This window comes from Papio anubis, chromosome 5 (genome assembly GCF_008728515.1).
Source record: "Papio anubis isolate 15944 chromosome 5, Panubis1.0, whole genome shotgun sequence".
NCBI lineage: Eukaryota > Metazoa > Chordata > Mammalia > Primates > Cercopithecidae > Papio > Papio anubis.
Window position 1 is genome coordinate 124,825,563 of NC_044980.1, and position 19,704 is coordinate 124,845,266.

The 19,704-nt window shown below is 53.7% G+C and overlaps 2 protein-coding genes across 2 annotated transcripts in view; one reads left to right on the forward strand and one right to left on the reverse strand.

Annotated features, from left to right (window-relative positions):
- ACSL6 (acyl-CoA synthetase long chain family member 6) overlaps nucleotides 1-19,704 on the reverse strand; it is a 227,912-nt gene that overhangs the window by 104,696 nt on the left and 103,512 nt on the right. The window lies entirely within an intron of this gene.
- On the forward strand, nucleotides 7,923-9,980 carry IL3 (interleukin 3). Its single transcript, NM_001168737.1, has 5 exons — nucleotides 7,923-8,084; nucleotides 8,182-8,223; nucleotides 9,523-9,612; nucleotides 9,740-9,781; nucleotides 9,885-9,980. Exons 1-5 carry the CDS (start codon nucleotides 7,923-7,925, stop codon nucleotides 9,978-9,980), a joined length of 432 nt encoding a protein of 143 aa, NP_001162208.1.

The window sequence follows — 19,704 nt, forward strand, 5'->3', positions numbered from 1 at the left end:
GGAGAAGGTGGAAGGGTCATGGCAGGTACCTTGCTCAGCCTGGGGCAATGGGCACCCCAGCCCAGGTGGCAGCTTCCCTGGGGTGTGGGTGTGGAGATGGGCAAGGTTTGCAGGAATTCCTGTGGGTCAGAGACAAAAGAGGCCAGTCAGCCTCTGGAAGCCGCAAAGACCAGAAGGGCCCTTTGAGAAGACTGAGAAGGTCCTGGGCAGTGGCTGTGGCCCAGCCCTGAAGAGGCTGCTGGCAGTGGAGAGGGTAAGAACCTGGGGGGTGGAGGTGGAGTGGAAATGCTGCCCCTATTTGGGAAAGGGCAGGACAAGGGCAGGCACTCTGACCCGGAACGGGCTCTCCTGGGAACACAGAGACTCCAGAGACAGAGGGACGCTCCCCAGCCCCACACACCTCAATCATCTTTGGATTGTTCCACATGGATAAAGAAGATGAGGTTTAAAGAGCTTTGAGGTGTTCAGTAAGGCAGCCAGGTTAGGCTTCAGAAAGGTGGTGTTCTACAGGGGCCAAGTGTATGCGGTATGGCCAGGAAGGTTGTCCTCATGGCCTTGTTTGCCATTCCCCTGCCTCCTTTCTGGGGTGGCCTTCACTAGTTCCCCCATTGCCTCCCCCAGCTCTGTCCTGCCCAGGCCCCAGGAGGAACCCAGCTGCTTTCAGGTCACAGCAGCCAAGGGGGTCACAGTACAGTCTGACACAGGCCGGCAGGGCAGGGACCACCATGCCTCCTGGCTCCAGGTGCACTGGGCAAGGGCCTGGCATATGGGGGCATTTTCTGAACCAGCTTCCAGGACGCAAAAAGGAGGCCAGCTGTGCCAATGTGAATATTACAACTCCCACGCTTGGTGAAGAACATCTACCACACGCATCCTCCGTGAGGCAAAGAATAGGCTGGTGGACGCATCGGCAGTGAAGATGCCAGATAAAGGTTGACTCAGGTGTGACCCTGCAGGTGCGCCTCACCCGAATGTGCCCAAGCCCAGAGCAGTGACCAGCAATACAATGGCAGTGATGACTGGTAGGGAGGGCAGTGGGACTTCGGGGCTGTGTGCTCACCTCAGGATCCATTGCTCCTGGATCTCACCTTTCTGCAGGGGAAGAGCAAGAACCCACGAGTGCTTGGTCTGGGGCTGAGTGGAGCTGTTCCTACCCTGAGCCCATCTGGCACCAGATACTCACAAAGGGTGTGCTCAGGTGCCACTGGATTTCAAGGATGATGTTCAAGAAGTTGTCTTTAGTCTGGAATCTAACGGCCATTGTGGGTAGGGGCTTTTGGAGGCTGGGGGGAAGAAGGATGAGGAAGAGGTGGAGGCAAAATGGTCTCCACATATCTCTGCTGCTCGGAGGTACCATGGTCTTCCCTAACCTGTGTGGATCTGAAGTGGCCTGGCCCACATCCTCTGTAAAGGCCCAGCACGGGGGAGGGGGGTGCAGGAGATTCAGGGGGCGTGGGGGTTGGGCGGATGGTGGGGCATGGGGAGGAGCCCCAGATGGATTGATACTCTTTTCTGATATGGAACCTCCACGACAAACACATCAACTTAATCATCATTTTCTGTAAAGAAAAGATCAGTAAAGCTGGAAAAAATGTTTGTAAAAGGTTTCTCCTCACCTCACCAAGGAAGATAAGACAGAGTGGGCATGGCTGAGAGGCAGCCTGGCTCTGAGCTCACCTTGGCCTCTCTATGTCCCTGCCTAGCTAGCATCTGGTCCTGCCCTTCCCTGGACAGCTCTGACCTGCAGCTGCCCACCCAGGCTGGCTCTTCCCCTCTCTCCCTGGGAGGCAGACAAGACTCCGCCTGGCAACATCATCCACACAACTAACGCTCCATGTGAAGTCTCCCCCACTTAGGGGAGCATTTCCTGAGGGCCTGGACTGCCAGGTTCTTAGCATTTATGCCCCAACATTGTCACCCCACAGTTTGGGAGCAGCTTCTTTGAGAATGGGGAGCTCCTGGTTTTGTCTGCGATAGATATGATAAATGCAATAGGAATGCATGTTCCAAAGCTTTGTATTCCAGGTGGGTAACAAGAGAGTGACAGGCACTGAAAGCCCATAACTTATTAATAACAATAGGAACGATATGGCCCCCCACCAGGTACCCAGATATTGGAGCCCTGGATTGAGGCCAACAGATGGAGCACCTGCAGCCCCAAACCCAGCGCTCTCTAGGGAGCACTTCTTCCATGGCATGCCTGGCTCCAGATCATCCTTTAGGTCATAGCTGTCCTTTCCTCCTGTCTTCTCTGATAGTGCAGGCTGGATGAGGCTGCCTCATTTCTGGGCTTCCACCTTCCACAGGCATATCATTCTAAATGCGGATTCTCTATCTTTCTTCTCTATTAGACTGGGCCTGGGATGGGGGTCTGCTCTGCACCAACTGGGCCCTAAGGAGGCCATGTCCCTGCAGCAGGGGATAGAAAGGCGAGGGTGCACAGGTGGAGGCTGTGTAGGTCTTGGGGAGAGAGTGCAGAGCCAAGGTTGGGACAGGAGTCCTGAGCTCTCCAGCTGGGCCCCCTCGGTGGCTTTTTCCTGAGCTCTCTGCTCAGGTGAGCAGGGGACATCTGATGGCACCGCTTGGCTGGCCAAGAACCCTGAGCTGCCTTCTGTGGTGACAAAACCAGGCGATGTCATCAGGGCCACCAGCGGAAGCACAAGTGAGGTCATGGGCAGACTAAATCTGACACACGTGATGCCATGGAGAGGGCGGCAGAGGAGCTCGTCACAGTGACTGAGGCGCGGGTTCTTGCCTGTGGTGGGTACCCCAGAAAATTCCACTAGGCCTGTGGGTGTGAGTAATGGGAAGAAGGAGGCATGTACCTCTGGTTGGACTGGACCCTGAGGGCCAGGACTTCCAACACTGTGGCCAACTCCGTAGGGATGAGGTCCGGCCCACAGTCCAGAGACCCCTCCTGAAACCTCCAGGGCTTTGGCAGACCCCGGGCGGCAGTCTTGGGCTGGCTCTCCTGTCCGGGCCCTGGCACAGCCTCCCTCATGCCTGCCCCAGGGGTGGGCACGTGTGCTCATTTCCCTTCTTGATAGCAATCAGTCCAGCCCACAAAGAAGGGTTCCCCTCAGCTGGGCTGGGTTGACGCAAAGGCCTGGGATGGAATCACCATCTTACAGGGGCCAGGTCTCTCCCCAAGGGCTGGCAGGACTGTGGCCTCTGGAGGAGGGAAGTGGTGCCTATGATTTTGCATGAAGCTCCTACAGAGTCAAGGAAAACCTCGAAGGAGACCCCCAGGATGACCCAGGCTATGCCTCGGTCTACCAAGGGCTCGCGGAAGTGCTGTGGTGGCCAGCTACCCAGATATCCCTGGCAGCCCCTTCTGAATGGGGAACTTCAGAACATGTTCTGAACATGTTCTGAATTTAGGAACATGTCCCTCCATTCCTCCCTGGTTCATCGAACAGCAGCAGGTGTTGGGCTGCAGTCACTGGGCCTCTCTGGGGGGCACACCCTCCTGCCTCCTTTGCTTTGCCCGGCTGGCCTCCCTGCCCATCCCAGCCTCCTCCCATGACCCCACACCCTGCCTCTGGGGCCTTCCATTTCATATTCTTGCCTATCAAGGCCCTGGGTCCTCCCAACCTCCTCACCCTCTGACCCCAGGGTGCCAGCCCCTCAAGATCACCTCCAGGTAGTCACAGCTCAAGCCACCAAACCTCACCACTCTCATTGCCTCTAGCCCCACCTCAGGGGCTGACTTTACCTCTATTTCACAGAGAACACAGAAGCCATTGTCCCTTCCCACCACAAACCTGTGGACCAACCTGACCCACCCCACTGCACCTTCCCCACCAGATAGACTGGGCCACCCAGGCAGCCTTTCCCTGAGCTCTCTGCGAGGAGCCCGGGACAGCTGATGGGGCACTGCCTGGGCTGGCTGGCCAGCCATCTCGCCCACTCCTGGCTCACCTCCATCAGAGAAGAAGGAGCTCAAACTTTCATGTGGAAGGTGCACTCTGACCCTGTGACTCCTCTGGCTGCCCCATCCCCCTCTTTCCTTCAGAATAAAACTTCAAAGAGTCTTCTACCCTCCGTCTCACCGTCACTCGCTCCTCAGCCCACTGCCAGCGGCTTTGCCTCACCACACACTGAAACCACTCTGCCAGAGGTCTCAGGGATCTCCCCGTCAGGAGTGGTTACACCTCATCCTCACCCTGCTGTCCCCTCCTGCCAGGCGGCATCACCCCGGAAGGCCGTCATTGTCCGATGCTGCCCAGGGGGTGCTCAGTCTTTGGGTTGGACTGTTCTGCTTACCTCAGTCCCAGTGATGTCACTTCCTAGCTGCATCAGCTCAGCTTCTCTGAGACTCAGTTTCCTCTTCCAGAAAATGGGACTAATAACAGTACCTGCCTCACAGTTCATCATGAGGATTAAATGAGTTCAGACACGAAAAGAACTTAGTTTCCCACGCTTCACAAGTGCCACTCAATAGAAGTCAGCTGTGAGAGCGCTTCCTTTCACCCAGTCCCCTCCACCCTATCAGAACCTACCTAGTCCAGCTTCCTACCACCTCTCTTCCAGAGACTCCAATATCCCCTCACTGGCCACCCTGCTGCCTTGATCCTTCTCATCCATGCCCCCACAGCAGGTGCACCTGAGCTTCACCACGCCTCCCCTGGTCAAAAACCCCGCAAGGCCTCCAACGCTCCTAGCAGGAAGCCTCAACCTCTTTCACCTTTAATAAACTGTGTGTGTGTGTGTATACATATATGTATATAAATATATATATATAAATATATACCTATATACACATAAAAATATATATTAAAATTTATATAATTATATACATTAAAATATATAATTATATATAATATACTATGCAGCCATAAAAAAGGATGAGTTCGCGTCCTTTGTAGGGACATGGATGCAGCTGGAAACCATCATTCTCAGCAAATGATCGCAAGAACAGAAAACCAAATACTGCATGTTCTCACTCATAGGTGGGAACTGAACGATGAGATCACTTGGACACAGGAAGGGGAACATCACACACCAGGTCCTATTGGGTAGAGGGGAGGGATAGCATTAGGAGATATATCTAATGTAAATGACAAGTTAATGGGTGCAGCACACCAACATGGCGCCTGTATACATATGTAACAAACCTGCACATTGTGCACATGTACCCTAGAATCAGTATAATAAAAAATATATATATTAAAATATACAATTATATATAAAATTATATACATTAAAATATATAATTACATATAATCTATATTAAAATATATAATATATAATTATATATAATTATATAGTATATATATTAAATATATAATTATATAAAATAGATTAAATATATAATTATATAAAATATACAATTTTTATATATAATATTATATATAATATAAAATATATATATAATTTTTTTGGAGAGATGGTCTCACTCCGACACCCAGGCTGGAGTGCAGTGGCACAATCACAGCTCACTGCAACCTCGACCTCCCAGGCTCAGGTAGTCCTCCCACATCAGCCTCCCAAGTAGCTGGGACCACAGGTGTGCACCACAACACCTGGCTAACTTTTTGTACCTTTTGTAGAGACAAGGTTTTGCCAAGTTGCTCAGGCTGGTATATAATCATTTTTAAAACAAGAGAGAAACACTACAAATGACAAGATTTATAATACTACTACTACTCAGGATTTTGTGGGCATGCATGGTTACAGCACAAAGTCTTGCCTTTTAAAGAAACAAAAAAATATACAGGAATGTTTTGTCTCCACAGCTTTAAATTCATTAAGCTTTAAAATTCCCTAGAAAAGCCCACTTACATTAAAAAAAAAAATACAGCTTTTCTCTATAGGGAATCACATTATCTGTGCACAAGTCCCCAAAACATTTATATGGTACCTTGGTGTTACTGAATACTTGAGTATGCAAGGAACAAACTCTGGGTCCCTGGGGCAATAGGAGACCCTACCGGAGCTAAGGTTGATGAGGTAGTTAGATCAGAGCCCCTCAAATGTCACTGAATCATCGAGGATCTTGTCAAAATGCAATTTTTGATTCAGAAAGTCTGGGCTGGGGCCTGAGGGTTGGCACTGCTAACAAGCTCCCAGGCAGTGCTGACCTGCCGGTCTGGGACCACAGGAAGGGCAGGAAGGGTAGCAAGACTTGAAATCTGTCTCCCCACAAGACTGAGCTGCTAGTGGAGGTTACCACGTCTGTTTTATTCACAGTGCCGACACACAGCAAGTGCTTTGTAGACATCTGTCGAATGAATTGTGCCTACCGAGTACCCAAGCTGGTCCTAAGGCTCCTCTGTGTTGTGTTGAGTTGTGCCTGTGAGACTCCACTCTGGGTCTAGAACCTAGGGCTCCTCCTGGTCCACGGCCCAGCCTGGAGCTGAGCCAGGAGCACATATCAGCTACAGAAATTATCCTCACAGCATGGCCTTGAGTCACAGCTTCTTCACCTGCCTCCCCACAGCCACATCCTGGTTCTTGTCTTCACCTGATCTGCTTATGCTCAGAAGGCCAAAGCACCCAAATTCCCCTGCCTCAGCATAACCTCCTATCCTCCATCTCCCCACACTGATCACATCACACCGCACCACGACCCAGACCCTGGCCTTTCCATCCTGCTCTCCTCTCCCTCCCACCCGGGGCCAATCATCTTGAAGAATTCTTCCACACGCCCCCATCACACTCATCCCTTTACCAAAAGTCCCTACCCCATGGGGTGGGTCAGGCAGGCCTCAACACAGGCCCGTATCAGGGGGACGCCTCTTCCCTCAGGGGCTGCCCTCTGGGATCACCACCCCTGCCCTCTTTGGTTTCCTGCTTCCTATCTGGCTGCAGCTTTTCAGGCCCATTGTGTATTTCCCCATGGTCTGTGCCCACTCGCATCCCCTCTCTGCAAACCTTGCCTACTGGGCCTGCACCTGGCAAATCCATGCTCAGCACAGACAGGGATGGAGACCTCTCAATACAACTGTCTCCTGCCAATCCCTGCCCCAGCAGCCTGAGGCCCAGCCTGCAACCAGGGAGCTGCTCTCCTTTCTCCTCTCCTCCCTTGACCTCGCCCCTCAGACCATGCCAATTCTACCTCCTAAACCTCCCAGGCCAGCCCCTCCCCCAGCTCCCAGTGACAGTGTCCTCAAGAGCTCCTGTCCTTAGGTACCTAAGCTCAGCTCTTGGTGATACCAGAGGTACTGCCAGGGGCTGCAGCCAGGCCTCCTGCAGAGGCTGAGTCCCACATCGCAGGGAACAGCCATGCCACTGCTAGCAGACAAGTAAGAGAATGGCCACCTGGGGCCTGAGTGCTCTTGGTCACCCACCAGAAACAAAGTGTCAAGGAGAAGCTGCCCGAAGCCCATGGGACAAACCACTGGGGATTGGAACACCAGTAATTCCGCATTGGGAGGGGGCACCAAGAGATGTGCTTCTCAGAGCCTGAGGCTGCACATGGATGTTGAGCAGTGCGACCGGCTACCAGACAAACTCATCTGTTCCAGTGGCCTCCTGGCCACCCACCAGGACCAAGCAGGGCGGGTAGCAGAGGGCCACCTGGAGGTGATGACAGATGAGATCCCGCTGGGCAGGAGGCCTGAGTGAGCTGAGTCAGGCTTCCCCTTCCTGCCACAGGGGTCCTCTCACCTGCTGCCATGCTTCCCATCTCTCATCCTCCTTGACAAGATGAGGGGATACCCTTTAAGTAATCTTTTTTCTTGTTTCACTGATCTTGAGTACTAGAAAGTCATGGATGAATAATTACGTCTGTGGTTTTCTATGGAGGTTCCATGTCAGATAAAGATCCTTCCGACGCCTGCACCACACCACCCGCCCCCCGCCTTGCCCAGGGTTGTGGGCACCGTGCTGCTGCACATATAAGGCGGGAGGCTGTTGCCGACTCTTCAGAGCCCCACGAAGGACCAGAACAAGACAGAGTGCCTCCCACCAATCCAAACATGAGCTGCCTGCCCGTCCTGCTCCTGCTCCATCTCCTGGTCAGCCCCGGACTCCAAGCTCCCATGACCCAGACAACGTCCTTGAAGACAAGCTGGGCTAACTGCTCTAACATGATCGATGAAATTATAACACACTTAAACCAGCCACCTTTGCCTTCGCCGGTGAGTAGCTGGGATAAGACTGGCCTGCAGCAGGGAGGGGTGGTGGCTGCCTCAGGTCAACAGGCCTCATGGGCCTCTCTCTCCCTTCACCCCATAGGACTTCAACGACCTCAATGAGGAAGACCAAACCATTCTGGTGGTAAGAGCTCAGCCCCTGGATCGCAATCCACTTCCTGCCTGGGTGACTTCAGCCATGTCATTCCATCTTGCCTAGCCTTGCTTTCTTCATCTGTAAAATAGGGTTAATAGCGCCTGTCTCAGTGGGACTGTTATGACAGTCAAATGACACAATGTGCATAACGTTCTGGCCCAGGATCTGGCACTTAAGGGTTCAATACGTGGCCACAGCCATGGCTATAAGAATGAAAATGACTTTTAAATTAGAAAATGAAAAGGCAGTTCTAGGTGAGGGATACTAAGGGCCTTAAGGTCAGTTTTTGGTAGGACAGACTCTGGACTGACAGACGGAAATTTCCCCCACAGATGTGCCAGCTTCTTTTTCCCTTTAAAAAGTGAGTTTGTGTTTTCCACCCTCATTGGTTGTGGCATTATCATTTACAGTTATTTTTCATGGTTCCAGTTGGTTGCAATGGTTCTGTCTCACGTTTGCATGACATTTCTTGGGTCAAACAAGAAGTGGAAGGCTTTGCTGAGTTCCTGGGCCATCTGTATTTGGGGCACTCACTGCTCACATGCTGCACCCACTTCCATGTTGCGGTCTCTGTGATTTTCTTCTTGATTTCTAGGAGACTTTAATTCAGTCAGGGCATGAACGCTGTTATCAGCCTTTGAGCTACAAATACTTCCCGTGGAAGACCCCCTGCCTTTTGTAGAGTTTCTTTTTGGAGATATTTTCTACCCCAAGTGCAGAAAGATCCACCTAGGTCCCCCCCCCCCCCCCCCCTTTTTTTTTTTTTTTTTTTTTGAGACAGAGTCTCACTCTGTTGCCCAGGCTGGAGTGCAGCGGCACGATCTTGGCTCACTGCTACCTCTGCCTCCCAAGTTCAAGCCATTCTCCTGCCTCAGCCTCCCAAGTAGCTGGGACTACAGGCATGCACCACCACTCCCATTTTTGTATTTTTAGTAGAGTCGGGCTTTCACCATATTGGTCAGGCTGGTCTTGAACTCGACCTCAGGTTATCTGCCTGCCTCGGCTTCCCAAAATGCTGGGATTACAGGCTTGAGTCACCGCACCCGGCCCACCTAGGCCCTTCAGGCAGCTCACATGGAGCCAGAGACTGGGGGCTTGAGGAAACCAGGTCCTGCCTGCCACTCACTTCTAGGCCTGTGCTCTTGGGCAGTGACCCACCTGAGGCAAGAATGGGACTAGGAGAGAACCCGAGAGTGGGCTTGGGAAACCGTGGGGGTGACTTCCAGCTGCTTGTGGGAGGGATACTCCGTAACCTTTCCCCCGTAAGTGTATTCTCTGCCCTGTTAGGAAAAAAACCTTCGAAGGTCAAACCTGGAGGCATTCAGTAAGGCTGTCAAGAGTTTACAGAACGCATCAGCAATCGAGAGCATTCTTAAGGTACGTGAAGCTGTTGAGGGTTTGGGATCCCTGTGTTGGCCCTGCCCTGCCTCTGGGGAGGATGACAGCAGGGCCCACTCCCTTTCCAAGGGAATCTCTGACCATCTGCTTTGATCTCTTTCCACAGAATCTCCCACCATGCCTGCCCATGGCCACGGCCGCACCCACGGTAAGCTGTCCCCCAAGATGCCCCTGTCGTGGCTTGCTCCTCAGTTGGTCATCACCATTATAGCCTGGACTCACCTAATCCCACCTTCTTGGTTTCTTTATAGCGACCTCCAATCCGTATCACGAACGGTGACCGGAATGACTTCCGGAGGAAACTGAAGTTCTATCTGAAAACCCTTGAGAATGAGCAGGCTCAATAGACGACTCTGAGCCTTGAGATCTCTTGAGTCCAACGTCCAGCTCGTTCTCTGGGTCTTCTCACCACAGAGCTTCAGGGCATTGAAAACAGCAGAACTTCTGAAACCTCTGGCTCATCTCTCACACAGTCCAGGACCAGAAGCATTTCACCTTTTCCTGCGGCATCAGACGAATTGTCAATTATCTAATTTCTGAAATGTGCAGCTCCCATTTGGCCTTGTGCAGTTGTGTTCTCATTTTTATCCCATTGAGACTATTTATTTATGTATTTATTTATTTATTTATTGCTTTCTGGAATGTGAAGTGTATTTATTTCAGCAGAGGAGCCATGTCCTGCTGCTTCTGCAAAAAACTCACAGTAGGGTGGGAAGCATGTTCATTTGTACCTCGAGTTTTAAACTAGTTCCTAGGGATGTGTGAGAATAAATCAGACTCTGAACAACTGCTTTGTTACCAGTGTTTCAATTTGATTCGGGACTTAGTGACCATTTTAGAGGAGACTGGTATGCCACGAATCCTGGGTGGCTTGATCCTGCCACGTGGATGTTGTCTGTGCGAGCTTGTTCTCACACTGCCCTCCTGCCACCCCCATTTCCAGAAAGGTGATGATAACCCTAGCAATCTTGAATATCCACAGAACTGCTACCAGGTACCAGGAGCCATTCTCAGCACTTTACCTGTGCTACCTAACTTACTCCTCACACCAACCAAGAGTATGTTTTCTCCATTTCACGGGAAACTGAAGTTCAGCGTGGCTGAGCAACTGCCTAAGGTCACACAGCTGATAATGGCCCAGCTGTGGCTTGAATTCAGGTATCCGGGGCTCTGGAGCACACTGATCCTGTGGCACGTCTCCCCCTAGTGGTCCTTCCAGAAACTGCAGCAGCCGCCCCTGCTCCTCCCAGGGCCAAGTTCAAGGACCAACATCCCCTGATCCCCACAATGCAGCAGGTTCTGCTGACACAGGCCACCCAACCCTTGATTCCACTCCTTTAAGACCCTCCAAGCCTGGAGTCCCCACCCCTGCCTAAGCCCCCAACCTCTCCTGCCTGATGATTTAGCAGCCCCCCTGCAGGCTTCCTGGCCAGCCCTGGAAAAACACCCTGACAATCTGTGCCCTACTGGGGAGCCAGACGGAGTTTTAGAAAATGCAAATCTGACCATGTGGATCTATACTGAATCCTCCAGTCCTCACGGTCTTCTGGACCTTGTCCATATCCTTAGGACAATATATAAGGCTCGCCTCCAACTGTTGCTTCTATTTCCCCCATGGCTACAACCCTAATCAATGTTCCAGCCAACAGGAGTGCTGGGACTTCCTACAGAGGCTTCCATGAAGCCTCTCTTCATGCCCCTGAGCTTCTATCCACACTGTCACCTCAGTATGGCATGCCCTGACTTGGCATGATGAGCTCCTATTCCATGGACCAACTCAAACTCTGCCCACCTCTGGACTGTCCACACTGTCCCAGGACGGGGCCCTCCTCTGAAATAGATGGGTACACAGGGACCCACTGGAGGGACAGCCTGGAGGCAGGAGTGCCCCCCTCTAATGCCCCTGACACCACCCTGTGGCCCTCGTCCAGTCTGCCGGTGGAAGGAGGGGCAGAGGGGTCTTCCTCTGTCACCACGTAAGCAGCAATAGCATCCTCTCTGATTCCTCCCAAGTCCCAGAAAAGCTTCAGAGGCTGACACCAGGTGCTGGGGTCCTGTCCCCCTTTTTCCTCTTTTCCACCTTGATCCATCCCGGGATGTTTGTTGTTGGACTTAGCCTGGGAGGAGATATAGAGGATGCTGCTGCAGTTTCTGAATTGACCAGTAGGGGGAGGTGTGTGCCACTGGTCTCAGGGCACACCAGGGTCCTGGAGCAGCCAGGCCTTAGAGGGTGTGGTGAGAGGCCTGACTCTGGACTGGGTTTCCCAAGTCTCCTGTACACCCAGCCCCCCAGCCCTCACTTTCCCTCCCTCTCGCATGTGACAGCTGGTCCTGTTTTCATCCTGGCCTGAGGCAGCATTTGTGCCCCAGTCTCATGTTCCCAGAGGAGTCGCTGCTTGTCACCTCCTCTTCACACCCTGGAGAGTGGGTCAGCAGCCATCTCCTCTGCTGGTCCTGTGTTAGTGACTGATGCAGGCAAGAGGCAGGGTTAGTGGTTGGACCAGACACAGACCTGGTGCAAGAGGCCAGTCGGCAGGACCTGTGGCTGGCCGGAGGGTGGCAGGTGGAGGTGACATGCTGGAGAGGGCAGCAGGCGGGCCTTTTCAAATGTGCTGAGGGCTCCTCGCTGCCCTTCTGGAATAGTATAGACTGCAGCTTAAAGCCAGGTTGGGGCCAGAACCAAGTGGCAGTCAGTTCCTGGACAGGTTGGGGAAATTTCTACATGCTTTAGACAAAAGGTTTATGTTCCCTCCAAATTCCTATGTTAAAATTGAATCCCCACTGTGATGGTATTAGGATGTGGGGCCTGTCCTTTGAGACAGGTCTATGTGTCCAGATGGCACCAGGGGGCAGCATCGCCCCATTATAAATCCCAGAACCGCCAGGGAAGGCCCAAGTTTCTGCCTTCCCACATCCCAGGCGTCTCCTCAGGGGGAAGGTGGATTACAGTTCTCAGCCAGGAATTTTGTTTTTCACTGAAAAATACTATTGTGGGAGTGAGACTCAGTCTCAAAAAAAAACACTATTGTTTTTCACTGGAGGGGAAGATGGGAAAGCATATATACTCTTTACTGAAAAACTTGGAAATGCAGAGAAATAGAACAAAGGGAAAATTGACAGAAAGGCAAGTGCCTAAGGAGGGCATAACTCAGAAGGCACAACCAGCCTCACCCCCTGACAGGAATCCTTCCACTCCAGGAAGGGGCTCTGCTCCTTCTGCCCTGGCCTCAAGCCCCCATTTGACTCAGTGGAGCAACTGCTCTGAGGACTCTCCATAGCTCCCCCAGGCTGGGGCGGGCATAGGTGAGGCACTGGGCCAGGTCTTTCGGGCCTCCCGGCCATGTGCAGTTGGCCCCGCACAGTGCGGTGGGGATCATTACAGACAGCACAGGACCGACGGACGGGCGTGGACCTCCTCGGAGGCACTGCCCACAGGTGGCGCAGAAAGGGCCTGAGAAGTTCATCCAGCAGAGAAGGGTGGGAAAGGCACAGGGAGGGAAGGAGGCAGATGCCCTGGGGGAGAAGGGCATGGAGGTCGAGAAGACAAGGTAAGCGGAGGCACAGGAGAGTCTAAGTAGTGCAGAGGCCACAGTGTGGCTGGGTGCCAGGTGTCCAAGGTGAAGACGGTGCCCTGGGTCACTGCTTTTGCCCCTGGAACCCAGCCAGTCTCGGCCCCAGACACCTCTGAGTCTTAGCTAGTCTCTTCTCCCCATTCTTCCCTCCCTGATCCCAGGCCAGCCCAGCCCAGCCCAGCCTGGCCACTGTGGAGACCGCAAGACTGGACGGCCATGGCCTGAGGAGCGGTGGGTGGAGGGAGGCGGAAGGACAGGATGGAGCCATGGCAGACACTGTGTGTTTAACACCAACAGGAAGGAGCCAGGGCAGAGGGATAGTGGTGCTGGAGGAAACAGGAGCTAGCCCAGCAGAGGGGGATCCCTGGGCCCAGGAAGATGTGGGACCCATGGTGGGAGAGAGGGAGAGGAGGCAGAGGTGGTGTGGATCAGGGGTGGGGGCTAGGGGCCCAACTTTCCCCCTCGGAAGCCTCAGGTCAGGCTCAATGAGGTGGATCAGCAAAGTTGCTGCTGCCCTCCTGGACTGAGAAGGGACTTGAAGAATCCCCACAATGACCCAGGCACTCAGGCTGTGATTAGCCCCATTACACAGACAGAGACTGAGGCAGAAAAATGAAGATTACTTGAGTCCAGAGCTTCTGAATCCTTAAGCAATAGTGGTTCACCAGTGCCCACCGAGGCCCAGGAATTCTTTAAGTCTGACTCTGGTCATGCCTGGGGTCTCCCCTTGACTGGATCCAAGCCTCCCATGGTAACTTCTGCCCTACAACCTCCCAGTTCCAGCTCCACACTTCTCACCTGACCACTCTCATGCTGCCCAGTAAATGCCTCTACATGCCCATCTGTCCTGTCTTCCTACCCGGCACCCCCTCCCCACAACCAACACACATGCTGGGGGCTTAGATCCAGGGAGGTGGTCCTCTGGGCTCCTCTCTGTCTCTGTCCCCATGCCTTAGGGGACTTCTGAGAGAGACCCTGGTTCCCAGCTGTCCCCTGCCATGGCTGATTGTCAAGGCCTCTTCCAGCTCCCACTCAGGCCCCCCAAAGACCCCAAGCTTAACTCCACCTCCAGCCGTGGTTCATGATGTGACCCCTTCCCTTTCCCCTCCATGAGCCCTCCCTGCCCTGCGGGGTCCATGGAATCCTTCTGGTGTGAGGCCTCCTTGCCTCCTCCTCAGACTCATAAGCCAGGCTGCTCCCAGGACCTGCTTCGGCAGAGACTTGCCTGGAGCCTGCACTTGGAGACTCAGCCCTTTCCTGGAGGGAAAGTGGGCTGTGCTGGAGACCGGCAGGCAGCAAGGACAGCAGGCTGTGGGGGTGGTGTGTGTGCCCCGAGAGGGGCCAAGTCAGGGTGTCAGGGAGGGAGGACAGCTGCAGGGAGGCAACAGAGGGCAGCGGGCGCTGGAGCGAAGCCCGAGCAGCAAAGCAGGGGTCTCCTTCCCTGCCTCCCTTCATGAACACCGGCTGCGCATCTGCTCTATGTCCTGATCCCATGGGCCGGGCCAAGGCCCTCCTGAGCATGAGGAATAAAAACACTGGGCAGCCGCCACTACCATTCAGAGAGCCTTGAACCAGGGAGGACTCCCCCACGCAGTGGGTCTCTGATCTACATAGGCCCACGTCCCATGAGGGAAGCCTAAATTTACACTCACCTCCAGGGCATGACAAGGCCGGGAGGCTGGTCTGGACCCTGGCAACCACTCCCCTCTCTTTGATGGACAGGGAGACTGAGGCTAGATGGAGGCACCTAGCAAGCCAAAACAGAAAACCAAAACAGAAACACCTTCCCGTGCAGATATCCAGTGCATCTCCCAACAGCCTGCAAAAGTAGTGCTGCATGCCCTGTGGGGAGAGCCAGCTGGGGCTCAGAAGGGGCAGGCCACAGTCCAAGGTCATGCAGCGAGCTGTGCCTGTCCAAACAGGGCCTCAGGAAAAGTCTCAGGGACAGGTGGGGGATCCAGAAAAGTCTCGGAGGAGGCTCATTCCAGAACCACTCGTTCTGCTGAGAGCAGAAATCCCGTATCTGCCACCTCAGTTCTGAGCCATCAGTTCCAGGGGGATGCAGGTTCGTGAGCCAGGCAAGGGCCTGGGACTTCCACCTGGCATCTTGACCCAGACTGTCGCTCCAGACATAGAGGGCAGGAACGGATGCCCACAGGATTTCAGAAATTATAAAGGCTTCTGGTCTCATGATTTCTCCTACTTTTGATTTTTAATGCACCTCCTGATGGCTCTTCCCAAGAGGGCAGACACAGGCAGTGGCCCCTCTGGGTGCCTGATGACCCTCCCAGCTGGAGATGAGGCTCAGAGCAGAGACTCAGAGGCAGGGGATGCATTTCCGGCCCTAGAGGGAGTACACTGGGCAAGCAGTAGACAAGTCGGGGAGGGCGCTGTGGTGGGCAGGCCTGGCGCACCCACGGGGTGTTTGTGTCCACAAGGACTCCTCTGCCTGAGTAATGTGCATGGTGGAGTTGCCAGATCCTGAGGGAAAACGAGGAAGCCCCAAGAACAAAGAAGCAAACAAGGAGGTCTCATTGTCCTTGGCCATCCTTAAAAGTTGACATCCTGCCACTGCTTCCTGCCTGGCTCACTCTCAACGGCCCCTCTGGTGTCAGGAGCCTCCTCTTTACCAGTGACTTCCAAATACCCTGACTTCCAGACCCACATGGCCACAACTGACTGAGTCTTCCTGGAGGTCCCCTGGCCTCTCAAACTTACCATTCCAGAGCAGCATGGGCTGACCTCTCAAACCTCTCTGTGGCCTCGTGTCTCCGCCATCACAGCAAATGGCCTCCACGTCTCTGACTATGAGTGTGGACCTTGTGCTCCCTGTCCCCCACCCCATGGGACCACCAGAAGTGAGCTCGCTTAGAGTGCAAGGGGCCTGTGAGGTGCATACTCCACAGCAGACCCTCCTGGAAGCTTGGCTGAATAGATGCAGAGACCACACATGGTTGAGGGTTAATCACCCTCAGATCCTCCCAGGCCAGTCAAGACTTCCCAGTGCCAGGAACCTGGGAATACCCAGAGACCAAACTGGAACTGGAGCTTGGCCAGGGCAGCTTCCCTTTTTGAGGTGTACATTTGTGGACCGAGACAGAGGGGATGCAGGTGCAGACAGACTGGGACTGAAACCGCAGAAGCCAGAGATGTTGCTTCATGTGTCTGGTGTGGCCTGGAGTGACAAAGGAAGGGCAAACCACTCACAGTGCCATGCAGTACCAGGATCTCCTGTCGGTGATGCAGGAGCCGGGAGCCCTGACTCGGGTGGAGGCTGGACTCCCTACCTCACCGTGTGTGTCCAGAAAGGTGCCCTCTGGGGCTAGGGCTGGGCAAGGGGCAGCTGTCCCTAGAAACTCCAGCAAGCCTTGCTCCTCTGACCAGTTTGGGCTTCAGAAATCTCTCCTAGCACTGGGGAGAGGAGAAATCGAAGCACTGCCTCTTCCCTGGGAGGGCCTCCCACAAAGTTTCCTGGGGCAGGCAACAGTTTCCTCTGTGAGGCAGTGGCCACTAACCCATTGTACAGATGCAGAGGTTGAGGCTCAGGGAGGAGGGACTTTCCTATGCTTCAGGTGTCGGTGGTGGCTGGGTAAGGACAAGAGACCAAGCCTAGGGCATAGAGATGCCTGGATGGCAGGATCTGCTGGGGAAACTCTGCCTTCACCCCAGACTTCCCTGGGACAGTCACAGACCACTCCAGCCTACCTGCCCACACCTGGCAGGCATCTCTCTTTACAGCTGCCTTGAGGGGACAAGCATGCTGGATCCACTCCCTGCTGGTCCAATCAGGTGACCAGCATTTCCCAGCTTCCTGACCCCAAGACAATGGAAAACGTTAGGATAGCAGGAATGGATACGGGTTCAAATTCTGACTCTGTGGTCACTGGTTGTGTGGACTGGGCCGACCACTGGTCTCCCAGATCTCAGGCCCCCAGAGATAACAAGGACCCTCACCAAGGGGTGGACAGGTCTAAGAAGATCAGATCAGCCCTGAAGTCTGTGCAGGGGTGCCATGAGACCGAAGGGACTTTGAGGCCCATTTCCTTCCCCTTGTGATAACGTCTCTCATGATAAGAATCCTGGAGTGACTCAAGCCCCTGTTTCCTACAGAGCCTGTGGGGTGGACACGCATAGGAAACTCCTTCCAGAGGGTTTTCTCCTGTCCCTGTAGGAAGGGGGGCCCCAGAGGGGTCATACCACCCATCGTGGTCCCCGCCTCTGCCCTGCCACAGCCCCATTGGAGCCCCTGAGTCAGCATGGCTGGTTGGATGCTATCTATTCACACTGTTTAAAATACGGTGCAATCTAGGAATGCCAGCCTGTGTCACGGCCTCAGCCCTGATGTCATCTTTCCATGAGAAAGATGTGTGGCTGCCCACAAACCTCATCACCAAACCCATGGATTTCTGCCCTGTATGTGCTGACTTGGGCACCTGCAGGCCACCACTGCCGAAATGGATTTCTCATTATGACTCTTGCTTTCCTCCTTTCCTTCCCTCCTAGGCCCTTGGCCACTGGCCTGTTACCTGCCCATCTGTTATGTCCTAGCCCTTAAACACAGCTTTGCTGGCCCTCAGCTCTTCTTCCTGAATGACTTCCGTGGCCTCAGCTACCACACGGACGTGTACCGCTGCCAGATCTGCCTCCTGTACATGCAGCCTCTGAAACTCCAAAACTTCCTGTGGGCCTCGCACTCTGAAGACCTGCTCCTTTGTCCCCTGGGTCCTTATCTTAGCCATGTGGACAGTGATTCTAACTCCTCTTACACACATTCAAAGCACGCTTTGGTGGGGAGGGGGAGAGTAGACTAATCTTGCTCCTCCATGGATGGGGTTAAAAAGTTCTTGGAGGCAGGACCTTGACCATTTTTGTCATCCTTATGTCCCTTTTCCCTGCTGGGAACCTAGTAGGTGCTCAGAAAATAATGAATGACTGAGTGACTTCACTGTAGCACCAAGGCCTTTTGAGATTCTACCTCCTCAATCTCTCTGGAGTCTGCCTCCTGTTCCTTATACCCATTCCTAAAACCCTAGGGCTCCCTGTGCCCAGAACATTCTCCCCTGTCCTCTCCTGCCCATCTCCTTCCAACTTGGGCTTGCAGGCAGGATCTCTGGGGAAGTTCTCTGGTCCCCTTGGATCCCCAAGCTAGAGAAGGTGGCTCTCTGGGATCCCTCAGCTCTGGACTTCCCCCTGCCGAGTCAAGGTCACACCGTGGGAGGGTCCATTGCAGTCTGTTTCCTACCAGACCGAGAGCCTCAAGGGCCAAATGTGAGGGCCAGTGGGAGGGTCCCGTTCACCTTCTCCCCAGAATAGGGCCTGGTGTGGATTGGAAAGACTTGTTGACTGACTGTCTGAGCTATGACAACTCATTTCTAGGAGGAAAGTGACCTTCCCTCCCAGATGGGTCATACAGGCTCTGTACCTCCCTGGCCATCAGCTGAACCACTGTCTATGGCTCCCTTCCCTGCCCTCCAGCCTCCAGGGTGCTATCCAACACGTGTGATATCTACGTGTAGTATCCATATCCTCATCTCCCTCCCGAGAGCTCCCTGGAAAGAGCTGAGCCAAGGTCTTGCAAAAAAGGTGGAGGAAGGGCCAGGGCCTGGACATTTCATGTTCCCAACCCAGCCTGGCCACCTAGGAGTGTTCCACGCAGGCTCAGATGGATGGACCTGGCCTCACAGTGAGGTGTGGAGGACTAAGGTTTGGCTTCTCTATGCAAGGTCAGAAAAACTCCCACGATACAGGGAAACTTGCCAGGGCTGCAGACTCAGACCACAGTGCTAAAGCCATGAATTCCACCTGCTCTCTGAAGGCTCGCCAACCTGAGTCCAGCAGAATGTTCTCGCTTGTGTCCAACCCCATTGGTTTAGGCTGAATCAGCCTCTAGGGCCCAGAGGCACTGTACCTGCGGTGGGGAGCTTCTCCAGTATCAGGGTCACCTTCAGAGGCCTGGAGCCTTTCATAAAGCAGGTAAGAGGACTCACATAGATGCACTTGCATGGAAAACATCCTCCCCTCCACCATGCACCTATATGTACAGATGCAACCAATCACAGCGGCACACATACACCTAGAAATGGGCACGTGTGGGCCCACACCCCTTTAGCTATGAAACCCAGCCACGGGGCAGCTTGAGCCAGATACCTTGTGCAAACACAAACTCGTGCTGTCTTCTCTGAACTCCATTGTGAAAATCAAACACTTATCAGCCCCTCAAGAGCCTTTAGCTTTCCAGAAGCAGTTCCTACTTCCACAGAAAAGCCTCTGGAGTTGGGGGTACTGGGGCTATGTAGGAAATTAAGCCTGGAGGGCCTTGCTGGGGAAGCCATTGTCCCTGTACCTGAGATGGGTGCAGCCACAGCCCTGAAGCCAGCCTGAAGCTCCTGGTGCCTCCTGGGGGCTACATGTAGGAGTGTAGCATCCACCTCAGAGGGGCAAACCTGCTCTGCAGAGGGAGTCAAGGTTCATACAACCAGAGAGAGGAGTCACTCAGCAA

Coding starts and splice junctions, on each gene's coding strand:
- IL3 (NM_001168737.1), top strand. CDS start 7,923: ATGAGCTGCCTGCCCGTCCTGCTCCTGCTCCATCTCCTGGTCAGCCCC. Junction 8,085..8,181: donor AGCCACCTTTGCCTTCGCCG/GTGAGTAGCTGG, acceptor TTCACCCCATAG/GACTTCAACGACCTCAATGA. Junction 9,782..9,884: donor TGGCCACGGCCGCACCCACG/GTAAGCTGTCCC, acceptor GTTTCTTTATAG/CGACCTCCAATCCGTATCAC.